The 20,674-nt window shown below is 39.9% G+C and overlaps 7 protein-coding genes across 7 annotated transcripts; 2 read left to right on the plus strand and 5 right to left on the minus strand.

The window, feature by feature from the left end:
- Nucleotides 1-344: 344 nt before the first annotated feature.
- On the minus strand, nucleotides 345-2,132 carry EAE97_011223 (uncharacterized protein). Its single transcript, XM_038881738.1, has 5 exons — nucleotides 1,938-2,132; nucleotides 1,695-1,882; nucleotides 1,526-1,636; nucleotides 1,188-1,476; nucleotides 345-1,141 (listed from the first exon to the last, which is right to left on the minus strand). The coding sequence occupies exons 1-5, from the start codon at nucleotides 1,990-1,992 to the stop codon at nucleotides 435-437; spliced, it is 1,350 nt and encodes a 449-aa protein (XP_038727470.1). The 5' UTR covers nucleotides 1,993-2,132; the 3' UTR covers nucleotides 345-434.
- Nucleotides 2,133-2,230: 98 nt separating this feature from the next.
- EAE97_011224 (uncharacterized protein) lies at nucleotides 2,231-3,022 on the plus strand (the record flags this gene model as incomplete). Its single annotated transcript, XM_038881739.1, has 2 exons — nucleotides 2,231-2,737; nucleotides 2,795-3,022. 2 exons carry the CDS (start codon nucleotides 2,231-2,233, stop codon nucleotides 3,020-3,022), a joined length of 735 nt encoding a protein of 244 aa, XP_038727471.1.
- Nucleotides 3,023-3,252: 230 nt separating this feature from the next.
- EAE97_011225 (uncharacterized protein) lies at nucleotides 3,253-4,570 on the minus strand (the record flags this gene model as incomplete). The annotated part of the gene is made up of 3 exons (XM_038881740.1): nucleotides 3,253-3,426; nucleotides 3,477-4,424; nucleotides 4,481-4,570. 3 exons carry the CDS (start codon nucleotides 4,568-4,570, stop codon nucleotides 3,253-3,255), a joined length of 1,212 nt encoding a protein of 403 aa, XP_038727472.1.
- An 810-nt stretch (nucleotides 4,571-5,380) lies between these two features.
- On the plus strand, nucleotides 5,381-6,311 carry EAE97_011226 (uncharacterized protein; the record flags this gene model as incomplete). The annotated part of the gene is made up of 3 exons (XM_038881741.1): nucleotides 5,381-5,700; nucleotides 5,753-6,143; nucleotides 6,192-6,311. 3 exons carry the CDS (start codon nucleotides 5,381-5,383, stop codon nucleotides 6,309-6,311), a joined length of 831 nt encoding a protein of 276 aa, XP_038727473.1.
- Nucleotides 6,312-9,914: 3,603 nt separating this feature from the next.
- Nucleotides 9,915-12,498, minus strand: EAE97_011227 (uncharacterized protein). Its single transcript, XM_038881742.1, has 7 exons — nucleotides 12,168-12,498; nucleotides 12,026-12,119; nucleotides 11,316-11,742; nucleotides 10,958-11,257; nucleotides 10,791-10,901; nucleotides 10,483-10,679; nucleotides 9,915-10,418 (listed from the first exon to the last, which is right to left on the minus strand). The coding sequence occupies exons 1-7, from the start codon at nucleotides 12,376-12,378 to the stop codon at nucleotides 10,244-10,246; spliced, it is 1,515 nt and encodes a 504-aa protein (XP_038727474.1). The 5' UTR covers nucleotides 12,379-12,498; the 3' UTR covers nucleotides 9,915-10,243.
- Nucleotides 12,499-13,558: 1,060 nt separating this feature from the next.
- EAE97_011228 (uncharacterized protein) lies at nucleotides 13,559-15,936 on the minus strand. Its single transcript, XM_038881743.1, has 2 exons — nucleotides 15,430-15,936; nucleotides 13,559-15,348 (listed from the first exon to the last, which is right to left on the minus strand). The coding sequence occupies exons 1-2, from the start codon at nucleotides 15,508-15,510 to the stop codon at nucleotides 13,792-13,794; spliced, it is 1,638 nt and encodes a 545-aa protein (XP_038727475.1). The 5' UTR covers nucleotides 15,511-15,936; the 3' UTR covers nucleotides 13,559-13,791.
- A 2,206-nt stretch (nucleotides 15,937-18,142) lies between these two features.
- EAE97_011229 (uncharacterized protein) lies at nucleotides 18,143-20,388 on the minus strand (the record flags this gene model as incomplete). The annotated part of the gene is made up of 5 exons (XM_038881744.1): nucleotides 18,143-18,588; nucleotides 18,707-19,183; nucleotides 19,318-19,677; nucleotides 19,817-20,127; nucleotides 20,219-20,388. 5 exons carry the CDS (start codon nucleotides 20,386-20,388, stop codon nucleotides 18,143-18,145), a joined length of 1,764 nt encoding a protein of 587 aa, XP_038727476.1.
- Nucleotides 20,389-20,674: the final 286 nt, after the last annotated feature.

Consider the following 20,674-nt stretch of genomic DNA (forward strand, 5'->3'; position numbering starts at 1 on the left):
AATTACATTAAAAAAAAGAAATCCAACAAATTCATAGTCTGAAAACTTCTTCCTCTCGACGACTGGTTTTTTTTGCAGTCTTCCATTCTTCTCTCTTTAATATAATTTATGTTTGTTTCAATAAGATAGTTCAAATGATTTTGTTTCTTTTTGCTCGTATCTAAAGTATTTTATACTATGCTATAATATCAAACTTATCTTCCTTACAATGATTTCAATCAACCAAATCACTTGAATTAGATCTTACTAAGCAATTATTTCCATTTTTCACATATATAGTATTACAGCTCTCACGAATAGTCAGAACATTCAGAAGATAAATCTCCTGTCCAAATTTTCTTTCGTTATATATACCATATTCATTAGACTTTTTGCAATTATCATTCGATGATCAAACTTGTTTTCAGTATTGTTTTCAAGTCTAGATCTAATCATTAACTGAGAACCGGTGTCGCACTTCTACTTCCTCTTTCGAAGAAGCTTATATTTTCCCTCAAAGCAACATACTCACTATCTGCATAGCCTAACAACCCATGTATTTCACTACTTCTCACACCTTTAATCCTAGTTATCTCCATTGCACTGTAGTTTACTAACGCCCTACCCACTTCAACTCCCGACCCTGCCACAATCTTTGCATCTGGCGAGCTTGGGCGCTCAACAACCACTAGACGCACGGCTTCTTGTTGAGCAAAGCTGCCCTCTACATCTACAATCCCGGCAGGAAGCAGACCAGCTTTGGCCGCCAATGCTCGATGAGCACCGGCATCAATATAGATCGTTCCATGTGGAGAGAGACCATGTAGAAGCCAGAAATAGCGGTCCCGGATCGGTTGATGCGATGGAAGGAATCTGGTATGTAGAGGTGGCTCCATAAGCGACGATGTTACACCAGTAAGAGATAGTGTGGAATTGGATCTCGTAAGAGTTTCTGGTGTCTGTGATTGCGAAACAATATCACCGCTTTTACCGCCCAAAGTGGAGTTTTTGAGGGATTGAACATAGCTCACTATACTTGCAATGTTTCCTGGGCTAGAGGACCGTGTTATGACAGTTGTTACACCTGCAGAGGTGGCTAGACGGGCAGCAACTATCTTTGTGGACATTCCCCCTGTACCGAGGCTAGAGCCAGCACTTGATACTGAAGACGGAAAGTTAGTGTGTTTATTTCGAGAGGGCATAAGAACTGAATGGGGAACGGCTACCATCGGCCTGTAATGCGGAGATATCTTCAACAACCTCAATTGCTTGTGCATCTGGATGCGTTCGAGGATTTTTATCATAGAGACAGTCGACATCAGTCATCAGGAATAAGTAATCTGCATGGAGCATAGCTGCAGTGATAGCTGATAGAGTATCATTATCTCCAAATTTGATCTCAGCGACGGCTAGGGTATCGTTTTCGTTAACGATAGGGATGACGCCCATTTCTAGAAGCTCGTGCAAGGTATTTTGAGCATTTCGGTATTGGGTTCGCTACAAATTGTAAGTCATGTAGTGATTCATCTTTACATGGTGAGCTTACATCTGCAATATCATTTCTCGTGAGCAAAATTTGTGCAACAGGTTGTTGTAAGTGAGCGAACAAGCTATCCCATAGACTTATAAGACGACATTGTCCGATCGCTGCTAAAGCCTGCACCCGCCGACATTAGTCAAATATTCACCGACTAGCTGCTTCGAACGAGACATACTTGTACTCGGGGAAGATGTTTTGGCCTTTTATCCAACTCCATTCTTCGAAGCCCAACTCCAATAGCTCCGGAGGATACAATAATAACTTTGTGTCCATCTTTGTGTAGCCTCACAGCAGTTTCCACAATCAAACTCAAAATACTCAACAATGGCTCATGAGTTTTCTCATCTACGATGGAACTGGTCCCTATAGTATCCCGTGACTCAGCTTCTGGCCTTTGAAAAGAAGGGCTTGTAAGTACCTAATTTTATAACTATAGTTAAAGATTTTGGGGTTTTCATCTTGCCAACGTTCATCCTGCTATGTAGAATACGTTTGACAATATATCAAAAAATGGCGTGTATTGTATATGTATACCTAGCAAGGCATTAAAGAGATGAATGTTGTCGTGGGTGGTTTTATATCAATCCGATACCGGCAGAATTTTCCCACCGCCCACCAAAAGTTATTTTTGTGAACAATTGTTGTATCAACAAACAGCGCTCTACTTGGTACATCGCAAAGCGTAAGTGTTGTAAGCTACTTTTATCCACAATGTCATCCCCGGAAGGAAATAAGCCTCCGCTTGTGCCAGACTCTGCGAAGGAGTCGGAACCGCAATTCGATCCAACTGCTCGAACACGCAATTGGTTCTCTATCCTACTTGGCACAATGCCTCCATCCCACCAGATGCTCTATCGCGAAGATCAATACGCTCGCCATGAGAAGCGCGACTGCGACCGATGTGAAGAATGGCGAGACTATAATTTAAAATACTCACCGATCGTCATATTTATGCAAAAAAACATACGGGATCTCAATGGGAAGCTTGATGCAGATAACATACGTTGCAGGAGATGTCCCACACGAGTCACAGAAGATGGGAAAATGGTGAGGCAAGGTGGGGGTTTTAGCCCCGAGCATGGCATTCAATTATGTGCGAATGAGATGAGGGATAGTAAACATGTGGAGGATACATTGGCACATGAAATGGTGCATGCTTGGGATCATTTGAGATGGAAGGTGGACTGGGGAGATCTGCGACATGCAGCTTGTTCGGAGGTTTGTCTGCCCTGGCCTAGTACGAGTACAGAAATAAATAGCTAAACGATAACATAGATCAGAGCAGCAAGTCTGAGTGGAGAATGTAGATGGGCAAGAGAGTTCTGGACGAGAAATAACTACAGGGTAACACAACAACACCAGGACTGCGTGCGCAGGAGAGCAGTCAAGTCGGTATTGGCTAGACCTTGGTGTAAAGATGACGTTCAAGCCGTAAAGGTAGTTAACGAAGTTTGGGATTCGTGTTACTCGGATACTCGACCCTTTGACGAGATCTACAAGTGAGGTCGTTTCATGAGATACGCCCATGTAATAATAGAAAGTTTGCTTTGTTAAATAATCGTATTCAGTACTTAGGTACTCGGGTATAGAAATGTATATCAAGATAGGCGCCAGTGTAATGGAAACATTAGATGCAAATCCCAAACTCTTACTCAACTTGTTCTCCCCAAGAATCATCTCAATCATTCCACTCCTTAAACGCCGATGCTCAAAACAAAACAGAATTCGTCAAATCATTCCTCACGGGTCTCTAGGGGAGTTTTGCTACTCTCCAGCGGAGACTTGCTACCAGTGGATTTTGAATCCCGCATACTAGCTCGCTCACCCTTTACACAGTGCTTAATGATCCAGGGGTGCTTCTCAACCTGTTCGAGGGGAATTCGTTTCTCGGGATCAAGTACCAGTAGCTATGTCAATAATTAGCGTGAGACGAATGTTAAGATGAATTCGGACATACCCTCTTGATCAAATCCTTTGCCTCTGATGAAACAAAGCCTGGAATTGTCATTTCACACCTTGCTATCCTCCTGTGTGTCATGACGACAGTGTCCTCGAAAGGGGCCTCGCCAACTAGAAATTCGTACATCAACACACCCAGACTCCACAAATCAACCTTCTCATTGTAGTAGTTGCTGTTGCTCTGCAACATCTCGGGTGGAAGATAATCTAAAGTTCCACACATTGTGTTTCTTCTGCCGTTAGGGGCATGGACACTCCAACCAAAGTCTGCGATTTTGAGCTCGCCATGGATGCCGACCAGAATATTTTCTGGTTTGATATCTCGATGCATGACATGCTTTTTGTGAAGATACTTCAGAGCGGCAGCCATTTGCGCAATGTAGTGAGCTGCTTTCCATTCCGGAAATTTTGTCTCTCTACGAAGATGCTTATAAAGTTCTCCTTTGCCAGCAAATTCTAGGATTAAGAAGACTCGCTTGCTGTCATGAAAGTGGCCATACAATTGTAGGATATTTGGGTGCCGTAGATTACTTTGAATTTCGATTTCCCGTCGGACCTGTTTCTCTACTTTGCCCTTTTGTATCTCATTTTTGTGTAAAACTTTCAAGGCACAAACAAATCCAGTACTACGTTCTCTTGCCAGATATACACGGCCGAATTTGCCTTTACCTAGAGGTCGACCAATTTCGAACATGCCGAGATGAAACTGTTTTACTGGAGCTGGCTCCTGATACATAGGATTCGATTTGCGCTCGATCCTGGCAACTTGTTCAGAATCTCGGTATGACGTAGTTGGTTTTCTTGAAGGAGAAGCTGGCTCCTGTGATGAAGCTGTGACTGTTGTGATTGTGTTTACTGTATTCTTATTTTGCAAGGCCATCTTCAGAAGGTTTGCTCGATTTGCATTTTGTGATAGTTGTGTGTTGGAAGATGTGGTAGATGCTATCTGCTCGGTATCCATTAGCTACGATGCATTTGATATTCGGTGTTGAAGTTATTCACCTTGGACATGTATTTCTTTCCTTCCCCTGGATCGTTCTCATCATTTACAGACATCCGCTCAAAGCGCGATTCAAGGCCATGGGCAGCCATTGCGAGATATTCGAGATAAAGGCTAAGAATTGATGAAAATGTTGAAAGGACCTTGGCCGATTGAAGTATTTCGAAGGAGTCTAAAGGTGTTTGACTGCTAGGTTAGTAAAATAGTGGATGGTAACGAAAGTGTTATTGATATATTCGAGAAATCTTTCGAAATCCAAGGTGACGGACGAGACGAGAGGTTATTATTTAGAAAAGCTGGAAAAGCAGCGGCTAAAAAGTCAATGCTTGTTGACATAGCAACACACGAAACCGATCCGATAATTGCCCAGTGATGAGTGAGATCTCGGAAGAGGTTTGAGAGGAGAGAAGTTCGAGAGGCAAGCATTCCCCACTCACCACGTGCCCACCAAAACAACTAAAGCAGCCTTGTCTCGTCTCACCCCACCAAAGAGGCATAGGTAGCGTAGCATACACTCACAATTGTGCATCTTCTGCGCCATACCTAGGTATTTATTCTCCCTACAGATTAAACAAACTATTGTCACATCACTTTGGAATCGAACGAGGAGCAATCTTGAATTGGAACCGGAACTCGAACTCGAACTGGAACCGGAAGTGCAAGTGCAAGTGCAAGTGCAAGTGGCAGTGGAAGTGGAAGTGGAACTCGAACCTGAACCTAAGCTTTTACTGAACCGAGCTTGGATTAGAGCTCTGCCTCTACCTTGTCTCGCATTTCATATCCGCCAAAGACGAAATCGAAAAGAGCCATTCTGAACTTGATCAGTGCTTGAATCGGAATCAGACCAGATCAATCATTTATTATCTCACACGTCGTTCATATCCCATCTACAATCTACAATCATGGCATTCAACGGTCCTATCAATGAGACTTACCCAATGCCCAGTGCGGCAGATACCGCTACTGTGTCGCATATTCAGAAAGGCTTCAAGATTAGTGCACGTAAACTCCCAATATCGAAGTCGGGTCCAATCGATCAGATGTCAGAGAAGCTCGGCATACCGGTTCCAGAGATGATCTTTGGTGATAATATGGTTGCGATCGAGCACGTAGCGAGTGGATGGCGCATGGAATTCAATGCATACGATGCCCTGGATCGCGTGGACAAGACGGACAAAAATATGTTAAAGGTAGCCTATTCAAAAGAGTGGTCGAGTAGCAGGTAGGGAATCGGAATTTTGTGGTTTCAATATGTCAAAGCTAACATGATATAGGGAGAAAGCCCATGAAGGCATCAAAGAAATCGTTAAGCCATTCGACTGGTCGTATACAACAGATTACAAAGGCACTATAACCAACGGGAAATTGTTTACGTTGGATAACTCCGATCCGATACCTATCGCCCTTCTTAAGCGTCAAGATCCCATTCTGTTTTTCGAAGAAGTTGTTTTATACGAGAGTGAGCTAGACGACAACGGAATATCTGTGTTTTCTTGCAAACTGCGAGTTATGCCTGACCGAATGCTTCTCTTGTGCAGATTGTTCATGAGACTCGATAATGTTCTTGTTAGGATCAGAGATACTAGGATCTATGTCGATTTCACCATAAGCAAGGTAATTCGCGATTATACCGAGAGAGAAGATACATTTGACACTGTCAAAAAAGTGAGTGAAATCATCAATTTCTCCAAAGAATTCACTAATCTGTAGTAGAACCTTCTTTACTCTGGTACACTCCCAGACGATCTTACTATAGCCATGCGTGATCCAAATCAGATTGCCCACCTAGTACCTGAAGTTACCCATACGATCGAGAATCTGACGCTTCCTTAAGCTATACCCCAAATATAGATTTGAATACTATATGAAAATAAGACAGATAGAATGAGGACCTAATCTCGCAACTCATTGGGGTCATAGTGCAAAAGATGAACTATATGATACCGAAAACACAGCACTATTTTGCTGGGGAAGATCGCAGTCTATCGCAAGTTGTAGGTGTAACTCACAATTGCCGTAAGTGGACAAAATCGAAGGCTTTGGAAATTGGAGGCCATCCCAGAATAGCTGCCGACGATTTGGTCATAGCGTTTTGGTAACAGGCGTATAACTAACGATTTTTGTTGCGCCAGAAAATTGGGCATAAAGTTCCTAAGAATGGAGTGTACAACTCTCGGGTCTCAGAATGGTCAGCATAAGGCAGAGAGGTTAATCTGGATGACCGCAATACGTACACTTATCAAAGTTTATGATTCTTACCATTTCAATCTTTAAATAAATTTGATTTCGATGAAGTATCAACCTAATATTCAAGTTCTATTTCCACGCAAACTGAACTTCGAGAATCCCAAGCATAGCAGCATAGTAGCGTCATATCATGTCTCGAAAGAATCGGTAGATTGTCCTGCTCTGTGCAATGACAGACGAAGGTATGGAATGCGGTCAAAACTTTCCATGTTTTCTTGTTAGTGGATCTAACTGTCGGCCATCATTCCCATCAGCAACAATTCAGCACCAGTGTGCTTCAAACTCGAACATTTTTGATGCTTGTGGGAATAATTTCACCTTCTTACACGCTCTGCATCTACTCTACCTGTACCTACAAGGTATTTCTACACAATGAACGAGATTTGACCACGGCTACGGAGCGGAAAAAGAATTACTGCACCGAAGATCCTGAAACTCTATGATACCATGAGCACAAGGACTATCACTGGATTGCGAGATATATATATATATATGCATAGAGTATGTGAGCACCAAGAGCTCGATACGAAGAGAGCATCTTTTATATATCGAGAGCAACTACAATTCCTAAGAAAACATTTTCAAGTCACCGATACTTTGGATTTACTTACTCAGATCTCTCATTTTTCATGGTCGAAGTATATTCTCCAAGTCATTCTGCCGCCAAAAATGATGATATAGTTGAAAAATTTGTCAGAGCGTGTTCCATGATACACAAGACACGACGAGGGGGCCATCACTGAACTCAGAGGGCTGCCCTTGTAACAGGGTTTTTTTTTTTTCAATTGGGGTCTAGAATTGATTTGTTGCATATCGAATGTCACTCAACGTGACCACTATCATACTACGCACCTCACAGTGATGATTCAAGCGGCTGTAGTTGACAAGTAAAGCTTTTCAGTTCTCAGATTCGGGCCCATTCAAGATCGCTCCGGATGCGGAAGCAGGCTCCCGCCGTAGAGCTTATTTCATAAATAATCATTTATGAACATCCAAACCTCTACTAGTGAGCAGTTTTTCGTATTCTAACGAATTCAGGCTTCCTTACTTCTGGGGAAGGCAGAATGTAAGAAGGTACATTAAACCAACGGCATCAATGGTATCGCATAAAGCTAAATCTAGAGAGCAAATTTGTGGTATAGCGGCGGAACAGATTGTTGACCACATTCAGCTCCAATTCTCATCTCGTATAGTCAAGAACAGGGCATTTAAAGGAAAGCCATGGCTAAACTCAGTGAGACTTCACTTGGGACTAGTCGCTTTCGTTGACACGTGTGTAGAAGCTCGTATCGATCGGCGATAATCGTCAGAACAAGAGGGGGGAAGTTTGGATCCATGCATCGATTTGTCCAGATCTAGTCGGGCGATTCATCGTATGTTCTTCGACGACTCGATAATCGAAATATCATCGTTGAAAATTCCTATATTCAACCACATGGTGGTTGACGGCCCGGTGAGTTGCCTGGTCGCCATAGCCTTCAAAAATGCATGTATCATGCGCCAATACTCGTGTTTTCGCGCCGTTTTCCTTGGAGAAGCAAGCTTTCCCAGGCTGTCAGCCTTTTTCACTACTTGAGGAATCTGCCTGGCCAGAACCAAATAACTTCCCACCTTCACATACATGGAGGTAGACACCAACGAACGGCCACAAGCTGAACAAACTTTCATGATAGTTTTCAAATATACGTCCGTTTTTGTCTTACTGTTCTCCCGAATCAGAGGTCGTTCCTAGTTTAGGTACCCGACAGTGGCTTCTCAGATGATCAACCACAACAGGGCTTTTTACGAAGAGAAATTGTTACAAACCTAGCATTGTATTTGTATGGCACATATTCAGGTAGCCTTTTATGCATCCTTTTGTATGCAAGGACGTTATCCCTCATGTCCAGCTCTTTATTCCATGCTGAATTTATTCCATTCTGTTGGAAGTTGTGGCATGTGCGCTTAGCTACAGTGTATATATCACTTCCACTTCGTAGTTAGATTTTGTCTACGTACAATTAATCTACATAGTCAATAATATATGCAGTCCATTGACCTGCTCCTTGATCGTGAAAAAATTCACTGTTAAACAAACTTGTTTCGTGGCAGGGTCCTTCTTGGTTCTAATTTGCCTCTAGCCAGTGATTTCCAATATTCTATTGCCTATAAACCACACATACGAAATCCCTTACCTGGACTCTCTGTCTTCCTCAAAATGAGTTTTGGCAGAACAAGCGCATCACTTTGCCTGACCATCTCGTTTCTCGCCCGTGTTGATAGCGTCGGGGCGTTATCCAATCCTATTGCTATTGAAATTAGCATCGATGCACACACTGGAGCCACACCTACGTGAAGAGATATATCGGACCTTCAAAATCACGTCCCAACTTGGTATTTTTAAATCTTTACATTTGGTTTGGTTTTGATCAAGGAAGTCAATACCAATCACCGCAGAACCATGAAGCAATTGATGGAGATGGAATGGCAATTCCTAGTTGACATCTGAAAATTCACCTATGACTCGACTATTTGAATGGCTTGCCAAACTCTAGTCTGTTTAAAGGATCTTTGAAATGCAGAATTGCATCATAAGATCCGAATACTATGGTTTTGAATATAGCAACGTCAACGGCCGCTTCTTGACCTGATGACTAACATATCTCAGGCCTCTGTACATCCAAGCACTTGTTTCTTTACAGCGAGTCCCAAAAGATGACTCATTATCCTAATTTCAGATAGCTGGTATTCATGGTCGTCCATAATATTCGTGGCATACTGTGAGCTGGAATTCAGCAGCTCCGCAAATGGGTCATTGTACTTATGACAATGTATTATTTCCCACCTATCGTCCATATTTAGTCTTATATAATCAAATTCTAGCTATTCCTACACAAGCCATTACCGCCATATGCACCGAAGCCATTTACACCGACGTTGCTGCGAATTTCCGTATCCCGTATTCAGACTTGGTGGCCGTTCCAGCTCTTCCTCCAGTTGTTAGTGGTGCCACAGTCCAGATCGACACACCATCTGTCACTCAGGGCGTTGCAGAGCGTCTTATCCTTTATAGATTTTAGCAGTTTCCGTTGAACGTAACGACATTCTACTATAAGTATCAACACTGCGAATGAAGACTAGGCTCAAGATCCAACTACTTTGAGATTCCTTGATACAGCGATTCTGAGGATATCTCAGCCAGATATAGCAAATGAAGGCATGGGTGCTGAACTTTTGATGAGTATAATCTATTCCACGTCCTACAAAGCACCATCGTTCTACGACTTGGCTACCCAAGTCTCTCTTGAGCCCTCTCTTAACAAATCTCATGGCGTTGTACACGTTACTATTGGAGACCTCGGAATCGTTTGATGGTCTTCCAGTAGCAGACAATCGCATAGTTTATGGAACAAAAGATCTTCACCCTGAGACAACGAGCGGAAAGGCAGGTGGTACAAGCTCCTAAGTATAATCCAAATCTCGATAAGACTTCAACGTGCATAAGCACCTACTTCAAGATATCGCACCCCGTCACTTCCTTACTCCCCATTATCATGCGTGACTATAACCCTAATACCTTTACTTCCTGCCGCTGGCGCTGCAACAAAATGATCTCTCTTAATTTCCACATCTCTCTTCGTAGTTCCATAAAGCTCAAGATCAAAACGTTTGAGTATATACGCTGTTGTGAGAAACAATTCTGCATACGCTAGGCTGTTTTTGAGATTACTCTGTTAGTCAGAACACTAGAGAGGTAGGAACATGGTGAATTTCATACTTCATGCCAAGGCATATTCTGGTCCCCTTGCAAAAAGGGACAAAATACTTGTCCAGCCTATGTTTGCGCACTGCATCTCCAGTAGTCGAATCTTTTGAGACTGACTCCGTAAGCCAGCGACTCGGGTTGAATTCATGAGGAGAGGGGAAAATCTCGGGGGAGTAGTGGATTAAATAGTAAGACATGCTTGTTGGTGTCTAAATTTCGTCAAAATGGTAAATGGGGTCAAGGGGGAGAGAATGGTAAACAGGTACTTAGATATCGATGAAAATCGATACAAAGGGGCTATAGAAAAGGGCTATACACACACCAGCAGGGATTGTCCATTTCTGAAACTTCATGTCTTCATTGGGTGCGATTCTAGGAAGGCGCGAGGTTACCACGCTTGAAAGACGTAATGCTTCGGTTACGGCCGCCGACTGTGAGAGGATTTGTTAGTAGCGATTTAAGATTTCAGTTTCTCGAGTTGGTTCACCAGGAACGGTAGGGTTTCCAATCTCCCCCATGTGATGTCTTCACCCAAGGTGCCAATTTCATCCTTGACCCTCGATAGCATTTTTGGATTATTCAGGAGATGATAAAGCAATACCGCTAAAGTTTGGGCTGTGGTCTCGCCTCCAGCTCCAACCATGATATTTCCATCGTCAGCGAGTCGCCTGAGTGTCTTTTCTTCGGGAGGAAGAAGGCTGCTATCGCGAAGTTCGTGGAATATTGTGTCTTGACGACCCCCAACATCTTCATGATTTAAAATACGTGCCACTTGTTTTCTTGAATTCTAGTATGTATAGTCAGATGCTAATTTGTGAACATAAACACGGATTCTTGCGACTGACTCTGTGATGTCCCAGCACAGGCCCAGCTAGGCTACTAGGTAGCCACGATAGAATTGTGTACACTATAGGGAAATGCATAACAATAGTCGTTATAGACATGACTTGAGAAAGTGTGGTACTCCATATTTCAGCCAAATTCTCATCAGTCAAAGCGCCGAAAGCTTCCCCGTAACAATAATCGGAAATCACATCCAAAGTAAGCGATGAGAATACTACCCGAAGACTAATGGGGGTTGCTTGCGCGAAATGAGACTGAAATACATCAGACAGTAGAGAGATTTTTGATTTGATAAGCGGCTCCATAGCCATGATAGACCGCTTGGAGAAGAAGGGGTTGACGGCGTTTCTTCGGAGACGATGGAGGTCATGTCCTATGGTTTCAAAAGAACTTCCTGGAGAACCGCCAGCACTAACAAACCATGGATATCTGCCATTGTTTATTAGTCCGAAAATCCTACACAATCTAGTGATTCTTTGAGGTGAAAAGCAAAAGTACAAGTGTAGACCTAGTCTAAACACATCAATCGACCTTGTCATTCCCGCCGTTCTTGGTGCTTTAAGAATATGCGAGCAAGGAGTAGTATGAAACCGGCAATTCAATGACTTTTAGGATATGGCATGAATCGAAATGGTTCGACTCGAGGACTTCATATAAAAATACCGGATCACCCAAACTTCCCAACTTAAGATAAATTTTGTCCATGACCTACTTTTCACGTTTTCTCGTATTGCCCGCGTATAATTCATCATAATAATTCACATCATTAATGTGCAATTCATAGGGATTAATGCGCACGATAGGACCTATAGTTTTTAGTTACAATGAAACGTCGAGGAGGGAATCAAACGTACCATACTTTTCGTGCATTCGTTTGATTTCCCAAAGCCATTGTCCATCACGCACGATATTGAAGTAGATCTCATACCACGATGTCAAAGCTGCAAGCTTTGGACCAGGAAACTTGGCAATGGGACTTAAGTATAGACGATGAATAGCGCCATAGATGGTCCACAGGGACAAGAATAGAAGAAGTATAATTTCTAGATAAGTAATGGCCATCATGTTGAAGGTACAGCATTTGAATGATCATTGAGCAATTGAAGCAACATATCTCATTTTCTCGAGATAATAGAGATGATTTATGGGTGGCACAAGTTCCTATTGAAGTGCGATGCAGCTGCCGAGCTCGCGGAAGTTTAGAAACCTGCTTAACACAACGTAACGGGTGCTGCATTGGGATGTCGTAAACATAATCAGCGATGATATTGAATACTGCAGAATGATGACAGGTGCCAATGCAAGGAAATACGATGCATCATTGGAGATCAATCAACAAAATCCACAATTTTACAGATAAGCAAGAAACCTTAAGATATCATTGGAGGAGAAAGCTTTAGTTGGCTGAACAAGGCGACGAATAACACACCATCTTTATATTGAAAAACAGGGAGGACACAGACGGCTTCCACTTTCTTTACGCAAAATTAAGAGGCTTTAGTGGTACATGTCAAATGTCATTGGTATTATTACTTATCGCTGACACGACTATATGCATGCGTATGATTAATCTTTCTCAATGTCAGCAGATTCAAGTCTACGATATATCATGTAGATCTTCTATGTGAGCTCGATAACTTTATGTCACAATTTTCCTGTTATATAATAAATTTTTGGCATATGATCGTTAAAGTGGATCAAGATCAGTGTAGGCAATAGTATTTCCCGTATTTCGTATACGGGTTAGTTTAGTAGTGCGTATCGAGTTTTTTCGAAATATGTATGTATGTAGTATAGAATTCAATATTACTGAAAGTATTCAATATCTTTTAGTTATTTGATACTATTAATAATATACTGAAATACTGGAATCCAATATAAAATATATATTCCTATTCAAATTAGATTAGAAATAAAAGATTCCTATTCAATTTGAAATAAGGAATGGAATTTTATTATCTAATTTGAATAGGAATGTATACTTTATATTGGATTCCAGTATTTCAGTATATTGCTAGTATTCTCTAGATATATAAATATATACAAAAGTGATATAGCCTCCTTTCTATATATACTAACTGCAATATCAATATACTAATACGCGCCACAGTTTCACTGTAGTATACTATTGCCTACACTGATCAAGATCCATAAATTTGACAGAGTTTCTCACCCAGGAATAAGGAGTATGATATGACTTCATTTCAAAGGGATCTCGTGTGACGTAAAGTTGTCGAGGCTTATTAGATACATGTCAGACATAACACTTATGCTATTGTGCCAAACGTGCATAGACAAAGGTCTGCAAGAAGCTTAAATAATAGAGGATCACTTCCTAGGCTTGTCAATACCGATTCCAACGGGCAGAGCAAAAAAAAAAGAACAATAAGCAATGGGTAATTTTTGATGAGCAACATTGAGCCAGGAAGTTGATCTGGCGTCTATCTAAAAACGGTCTCGCTGCTAAAAATTCCCGGCTCAGATAGTGATACCTGCCGCCATCGCCTCTAATTTCTCCTCATCACACTTGTGACATGCACAATCCATGCCAAACCAAGGCATAAGTTTCCCTTGTCTTTCCTTAAGACCCTTGCCTCTCCCGATATACGAAATGAACATCTCCTCTCCTTTCCTGATATCTCTCTCAGCAAACATGGTAACTGTGCTATTTTCATCGTCGTGTCTCCAATCAATGTTGGGATCGCAGCTGTGATTGAACATCGAATACAAAGGATTCACGGCGGTTCCGCAAATATCATCGAAGGTTTGCCCATGTTTATTGTTCTGTAAACGACAGTAGATAGTGTGCAGAACCCATGTATCATATGCGCTGTTCGCGAATACGTCGATACCAAGCCCACGAAGAATGCGAATCGGGGTTATGATGTGATCCTTGAAATTTAACGCAATGAGTTGAGGGTTATTTGGATTGTACGCGGGTGTGAGACGTGATATGAGAGAGGTTTTCAGGGGATTGGCGGCATTCTCTTTCAAAGAAAGGGCGAGAACGCGGAGAAATAAGTTGGATCCTATAGACGATTCTGTGGGGTTTGACAAAGATTCTGACTCGGTCCGGAGCGAGAAATCTAGATCTTTACCACAAAGGATGGTATGATAATTATCCAGTGCAGTTTGAGAGCAGGAAGAGCTACAATACAAAGTTTTACAACATGAATTTTCGATTTTATTCAAGAGTGGCCCACAACAAGCTGGGCAGCGGTCGACACTGTCAACCACAGCAGCAAGCGTAGGGTCAACAAGAACTGATTCTTTTGCCATGATATCTCTTGTTGCCACTACGCCAAGCACATCTATCTCTGATATTTCTTCAAGCGAAATTGCCAGTCTAATTGTGCTCTTTGAGACTACGCAATTGGATGATGCAGAGGTAAATTCGGCCGCCACCTTTTCTATTACTTCGTCGGATCTTGCGACAACATCTTCGGTCATCCATGGATATGCTGTTGGGTAGACGCCTCCGTTGTAAAGAGTAGTCTTCATGGCCTCGGCTGTCATTTCTTCATTGCCAACATATCCTTGAAGGATATTTTGACGTTGCTCGAACCATGATTCCGCATTTGTTACTTCCGAAGGGAAAACCTGATCATCTGGAAACTTGGCCACCGCATCTTTACTTACCTCAAGGTAGTCTGAGCAGCAATTGGAAGCCATTAATCCTTCCATTAACTCTGACCAAATCTGAAGTTCCAGTCTTTTTAGTAGGACTGTAACTAAAGCTCGAAGAGATTCTGGCGTAGCAACCTGTGCTTTCCTGGGCATCCATGCTGGGTGAGTTTGATGGAGCTGCCATATCTTCTGACTATATGCTTTGTAAGCATCAGTACCTAAGGTAGAATCATTCTCTAAGGCTGCTTCGACTAGAAGCCTGGCCTTTTGAACGTCGCCAAGAGCAAGTTCCGGGTACCCTAATCGGCGGAGGCAATTACCCCGATTGAGCCAATTTTCCGGGTCGTACGGGGTTTCTGTAATATCCTTTGTGAATTGAGCAAAGTCTTTGATTTCGGACTCCAAGGCCTAGGAAGAGAAGAATTTGATCAGTGAAAACTTCGAGTAACTTACCCAGGGCTACAGGGAAAAGAGAATTCTGATACGAACCTCGGCCTCCAAAATTTGATGAGGAGCAATTTCACAAGCTGAGGATGGCTTGTATAAGTCTGGTCTCCATGGTGAATCCATCTTGACGAGGTTTGAAAAGAAGGGTTGGCAAGGAAAGCTGTTGGCGGGTTGAGTTTCAGATAGTTCTTTTACTCAGTGCTAAGCGATTTCATATACTAGAATGAATGAACGTTTTTAGAGTATGATGAAGGATTAACGATGAACGGTGAAAGGATTAAAGATTTAAGATAAATGGATCAAATGGATCAAAGAGCATGGATGCTCTACTGATGGACAATGGATGGTGGCAACTTTGTGTGCGCTTTTCGCTAAAAGTCTAGCTAGTGATATAGTATGTGGTGGACTCAGCCCACTAAGGTTAAGCCAATCTAGCCCTAAAAGACTTTGAGCCGTAATTAAAATCACTGAATTTCGTGTGTAGTATACTGTAGTGAATTATGGTGGAAACTTGTGGTTATCATAGCCGTCGTGATGCAAGTGTTGCAAGTGATTGAAGTGATTGTATTGTATTGAATTGTATTCGGGTATACGAGATTAAAGATGTATCTATGCTGATAAGCACTAATCCTATTGCAGTATAGACTACACTACCCTGCAGCACTTGTCTACCGGCATATTAAGTGTCAGGTACTTTTACAATTTACTGATAACGTAGTTTAACACCGAGTGGCCCATATCACCGAGTGGCCCACTTTCATCTCAATTTACACTTTCAAACTCATATTATTCAATAATAATTAAATTAATTAATTAAAATTATTAAAAATCTAATAATCTAGGATCTATTATATTATTTTGATAGATTTTTATATTATATTCTATCTTTTTATATTTATTATAATATTAATTAAAAGATATTTCTTTATTAGAATTCTTTTCTTTTTGATATTTATTATATTAAATTTAAATATTAATTTTTTATTAAAATAATATATTAAAAGTTTTTTATTCAATAAACATTTTTTCTTAATATAATTGAATTTTTTTTATATATCAATATTTACTTAATATTTTATTTGCTATTTAAAGTATATAATTCTCTATATTTAAAAATATATTCTTATAAGCTAATCTTTTTATATTTTTAATTAAAATTAATATAATTTCGAATATAAATATAAAAAAGCTTAATTAATAACAAATTATTCGAAATTTAATTAATATTAATTAAAAAAAAGTTTTAGTTGGATTATAAAGAATTTGAAAGATTTATTGATTTAAATTGAAAAAAGGGGGGGATAAATATACAAATTCGAATATCTAATTTTGAGAATATAGTTTTAAAATTAAATAGAATTAAATTTGTTTTTCGAAATCCTATTTTTATATTTTAAGAAATAATTGATTTTTGATATATAGCTTTAAAAACTATAAAGAATTCAATTTTCGAAATATAATTGATATGTACCTTAATAAATTTATTAATTTAAGTATTATATAAATGTTTCAGATTATTAAAATAATTAATATCAAGTAGTTAAATTAAATAACTTAAATATAATAATAAATTTAAATATATAATATTATTCTCTTTATAGTATACTTAAAAAACTATTGATTTATAACTTTTATATCTATTTAATATTAATATTCAATATTTGCTCTTTCTTTAATTCTTAATATATTTATCAAAATATTTCAATTATTCTAAATCTGTTTTATTATTTATTTATTTATTAGATATAGGTTTAATAGTCTATTCCATAAAAAAACCGATTTCGATATATCAATTGAAAAGATAAACCTATTCTTAAATTATTAGAAATAAGGGAATAGTTTTATTCTTTATATTTCTATATATTATTATTATAGCCTATTCTCAATTGTTTGATTATATTAATTTATTTCTGCTATATCTCTCAATACTAGTAATAATTATTATTATATATATAATCCTTATTATAAAGCCTATTTCATCAAAATTATAGAAATTGCTATCTAAAATACTATATTTTGTTTATATATTTATAATTAATTAAAATTATTTTTTAATAAATTTAAAATCTTTATAAAAAGTTTTTTGAAAGTTATAAATATAATTAAAATATATCTTTAATTCAATTCAATACTTTATAAATTGATGTATTTAGAGCTTTTTAATATATTTTGTATTTCTTAATTCAAAAATATAATTTGCTATATTTTTTATATTTTTCAATTTAGATAGAAATCCTTTTGAATTTATATTAAATATATATTAAATAATTTTTTTTTTTAATTCTATAATCTTATAACTATTAATTCGAATTTCTATATAAAAAAATAAATCTTTTATTTTATATCAAAAAATTATATAAAAAATATTATAGAATATAACAGCTTTTCGAATATTTAATTTTTTATTTTTATAAATAGTTTTAATAATAAAGAGTATATAAGCTTTTTGATTATTCGAATTTATTATGAGTTATTGATAAAACATGTGTTGAAAGAGAAAGATGTAAATTGAGGTGAAAGTGGGCCATTTGGTGATATGGGCCACTCGGTGTTAAACTACGTTATGGGAACAATTGATTTCTCCATCTCCGGCAACGTCGTTTAGATGGTTATAGCTACTGTGCTGTACATAGCTCAAGAAATTATCTTACTAGGACCAAGCTGATTTCAAAAGTATTTGATTTGTTCAGTATTTATTATATATACTACTACTAATATCTTGTTCATTATCGTAAAGCTACCCCAGTCTTGACCCTCAAGATTCCTTTTCTCCCCGGTACGCCACTGTAGTTCTATTGACAGATTCAGAATCATCACTGATTGCTGTAACCGCGTCTGCATTGATTGCAATTTGTGTACCATCTTCAGCAATTACAACATCACCGTATTGTGATTCCCATCCAAGACCCATTTCCTTGATTAATTTCTGGTTCTGAGTCGGCCATACCTTGCAAAGAGCAAAGTACACAACGAAACTGACAGTAAAGGATAACAACCATCCGAGACGTCCAAGATTCGTAGCACTTTGGGATACAGATGCGCCTAGAGTTCCAACAAATCCTGGAAAAGGGAGCGCAACACCACAAATATATGCAATAATCGCTTGCACATTCCAGCCATGGAAATAATAGTAATGCTTGTTTGATTTTGTACCATTGTAGAGATGCCCAATGAAAACATTGCCCTTAGTGAGTGCATAGTCTTAGAAAAAAGTCAGCATTAATATTACGAAATGAAATGAACTGCTTCCAACTATCTTGAAGTTTGCCAGCTCGGGAGTTATCCGTATGGGATATGTGTTGCGGGTAAAAGAACTTACAATCGCAGACCATTATTGCAACCACGCTTGCCATGAATATACCATAACCCGAAAGGAATGTGGTAAAAACCGACGCAGAAGCGAGAATCTTCCATGGACAGATGGCAAAAGCCAAGAATTCCACAACATATTGCCCGCGGGGAATTGTGAGAAATCGAGGAAACAACATGGTACTATCAGCACCGAATGGAATCATGTTCGCTGCAATGTTTGTACCAAGAATGGATACCATCCAGCAGAATGCCAAGAGAAAGACAGCAAAACGTGTGCTGCCCGACCAATATCTATCCAAAATGGCGCTTAGCAAATCCCAAGGATTCCATAGATCCAAGCCCCAATTGTTGTTGATCGCAGCCGTGGCCAAGATTCCAAATGTGGCGGACAGCGTAACGGATAGAGGTTGAGTAAGAAGTTGCGACCATTGTGCGCCCGATCTCGTCGCACTCCATCTCGCAATATCTGGTTGATTTGTGATCACTACATGAGTGACGAGTTAGCAGCTTTTCTTTGCACATTGAGTGCTTAGACCCTAGAATCACTTTTGGAAGAATTGGGCAAATGCGTCGCAAGGCGACAATTCAATCCAGGGAGCAAAGTGAATTTCAACTTACAAGTTGCAGTGTTACCCATGCCACTGTTGATGCCATACATGATAAACCATCCATAGGCAGCCCCTTCCCCAAGTGTGCTTTTGTATACTGATCCGACTTTTCCCTTTGTATTGGCCATACAGAAAATGAAAAGTCCAAATACGGCTGGCAAAACAACAATTGATTTGAACCAAAAGAAGGCTCGCAATTGATATGGTCGAAAGGCGCAGAATGGGAAGTGAACTAGCCAGAACAGGAAGAAGGCAAGCATACTGGCAGATGTAATACCAATCGATTCAGGAATGTGATTTGGTATATTAGTGAAGTTGTGTCCGAAAATGCATCGCAAGATATTGCTCATGAAACTCGCACCAGAGAACACTGTTTTTGTCGGCGCATTAGCAAAATGTCACCAAGAAAGAACCGCTCGCTGGATGGAATGTAGTTTCGATCGCTCAATCTTTGCAAGAAGACGCAGAATGTTTCAATGCGTCAGAGATTCATAAAATGGATCACTTACATTGTACACCATACCAGATAATAGCCAAGGCAGCGCGAGCTCCAACGAAGTAGTATGAACCATACATTCCAAAAACACTCCTGGCTACGACAGGGTATCCAATATGATAAACCGAGGCGCATCGACTGTTGAAGTACATGGCGACCGAACTGATCAATTGAGAGACGAATATAACGATGATGGCTTGCCACCAATTAAGGCCAATTCCTACCATGGTCGAGCCCAAAGTCCAATTGCCAAAGGAGAGTCCCAGGTAGAAGGTAACGAAGTTCCACCAACGCCATGTCCGTTTTTCAGGAGGTGTTGGATCACTACAGGAACGAATTTAGTAGCTGAATTGTTCGCCGTGGGCCAATCCATCGACAAAAGTCCCATTGAGCAACAATTGATATTGGAACTTACAGATCTTCATTGGACCAGACCTTATTCGAGCCCGAATGGCGATCGAGAGCAGTATCTTGAACTGTCACATAGTCCATGAAATTCTGTCGACTGGTGAAAGCATTCTTGAAAGCTCCAACCTTTTCCGCCGATTGAGCTTTGAGAGTCGCGACGTTCATAGCGGGGGACATCTCGGATAAATTTTCAATTGACACACACACAAGTACTTTTTTCTTGCGAGGAAGAACGGGTACTTGTATCAACAAGTGACAATTACAACCACGCAAAGCAAGAGTTGATAATCTTCACAAGAAACAAATGTCAAGAGAAGATAGGTATCATGCTCCGAGTAATTGCGCTCTCTTTTGGGAGAGAGAGAGAGAGAGAAGGGAAGGAAAGGAAAGGGGGAGGAAGAGGAGAGAAGAGCTTGACGGTTTATGATTGAGGAAAGAAAAGAGAAACTCCACTTTGATAGAC

Source organism: Botrytis byssoidea (assembly GCF_014898295.1).
Source record: "Botrytis byssoidea strain MUCL 94 chromosome Unknown BBYS_034, whole genome shotgun sequence".
Taxonomy (NCBI): Eukaryota; Fungi; Ascomycota; class Leotiomycetes; order Helotiales; family Sclerotiniaceae; genus Botrytis; species Botrytis byssoidea.

What these genes read in the sequence shown, in the direction of transcription:
- EAE97_011223 (XM_038881738.1), bottom strand. Translation starts at nt 1,992, where the DNA reads ATGAACGTTGGCAAGATGAAAACCCCAAAATCTTTAACTATAGTTATA. An exon ending in AACTATAGTTATAAAATTAG is followed by an intron (nt 1,883 to 1,937) that starts GTACTTACAAGC and finishes GGGATACTATAG; the next exon opens with GGACCAGTTCCATCGTAGAT. An exon ending in TGGTAGCCGTTCCCCATTCA is followed by an intron (nt 1,142 to 1,187) that starts GTTCTTATGCCC and finishes TTCCGTCTTCAG; the next exon opens with TATCAAGTGCTGGCTCTAGC.
- EAE97_011227 (XM_038881742.1), bottom strand. Translation starts at nt 12,378, where the DNA reads ATGATGGCCATTACTTATCTAGAAATTATACTTCTTCTATTCTTGTCC. An exon ending in ACGAATGCACGAAAAGTATG is followed by an intron (nt 12,120 to 12,167) that starts GTACGTTTGATT and finishes TAAAAACTATAG; the next exon opens with GTCCTATCGTGCGCATTAAT. An exon ending in AATGGACAATCCCTGCTGGT is followed by an intron (nt 10,680 to 10,790) that starts GTGTGTATAGCC and finishes GACGAAATTTAG; the next exon opens with ACACCAACAAGCATGTCTTA.
- EAE97_011228 (XM_038881743.1), bottom strand. Translation starts at nt 15,510, where the DNA reads ATGGATTCACCATGGAGACCAGACTTATACAAGCCATCCTCAGCTTGT. An exon ending in ATCAAATTTTGGAGGCCGAG is followed by an intron (nt 15,349 to 15,429) that starts GTTCGTATCAGA and finishes TTCTCTTCCTAG; the next exon opens with GCCTTGGAGTCCGAAATCAA.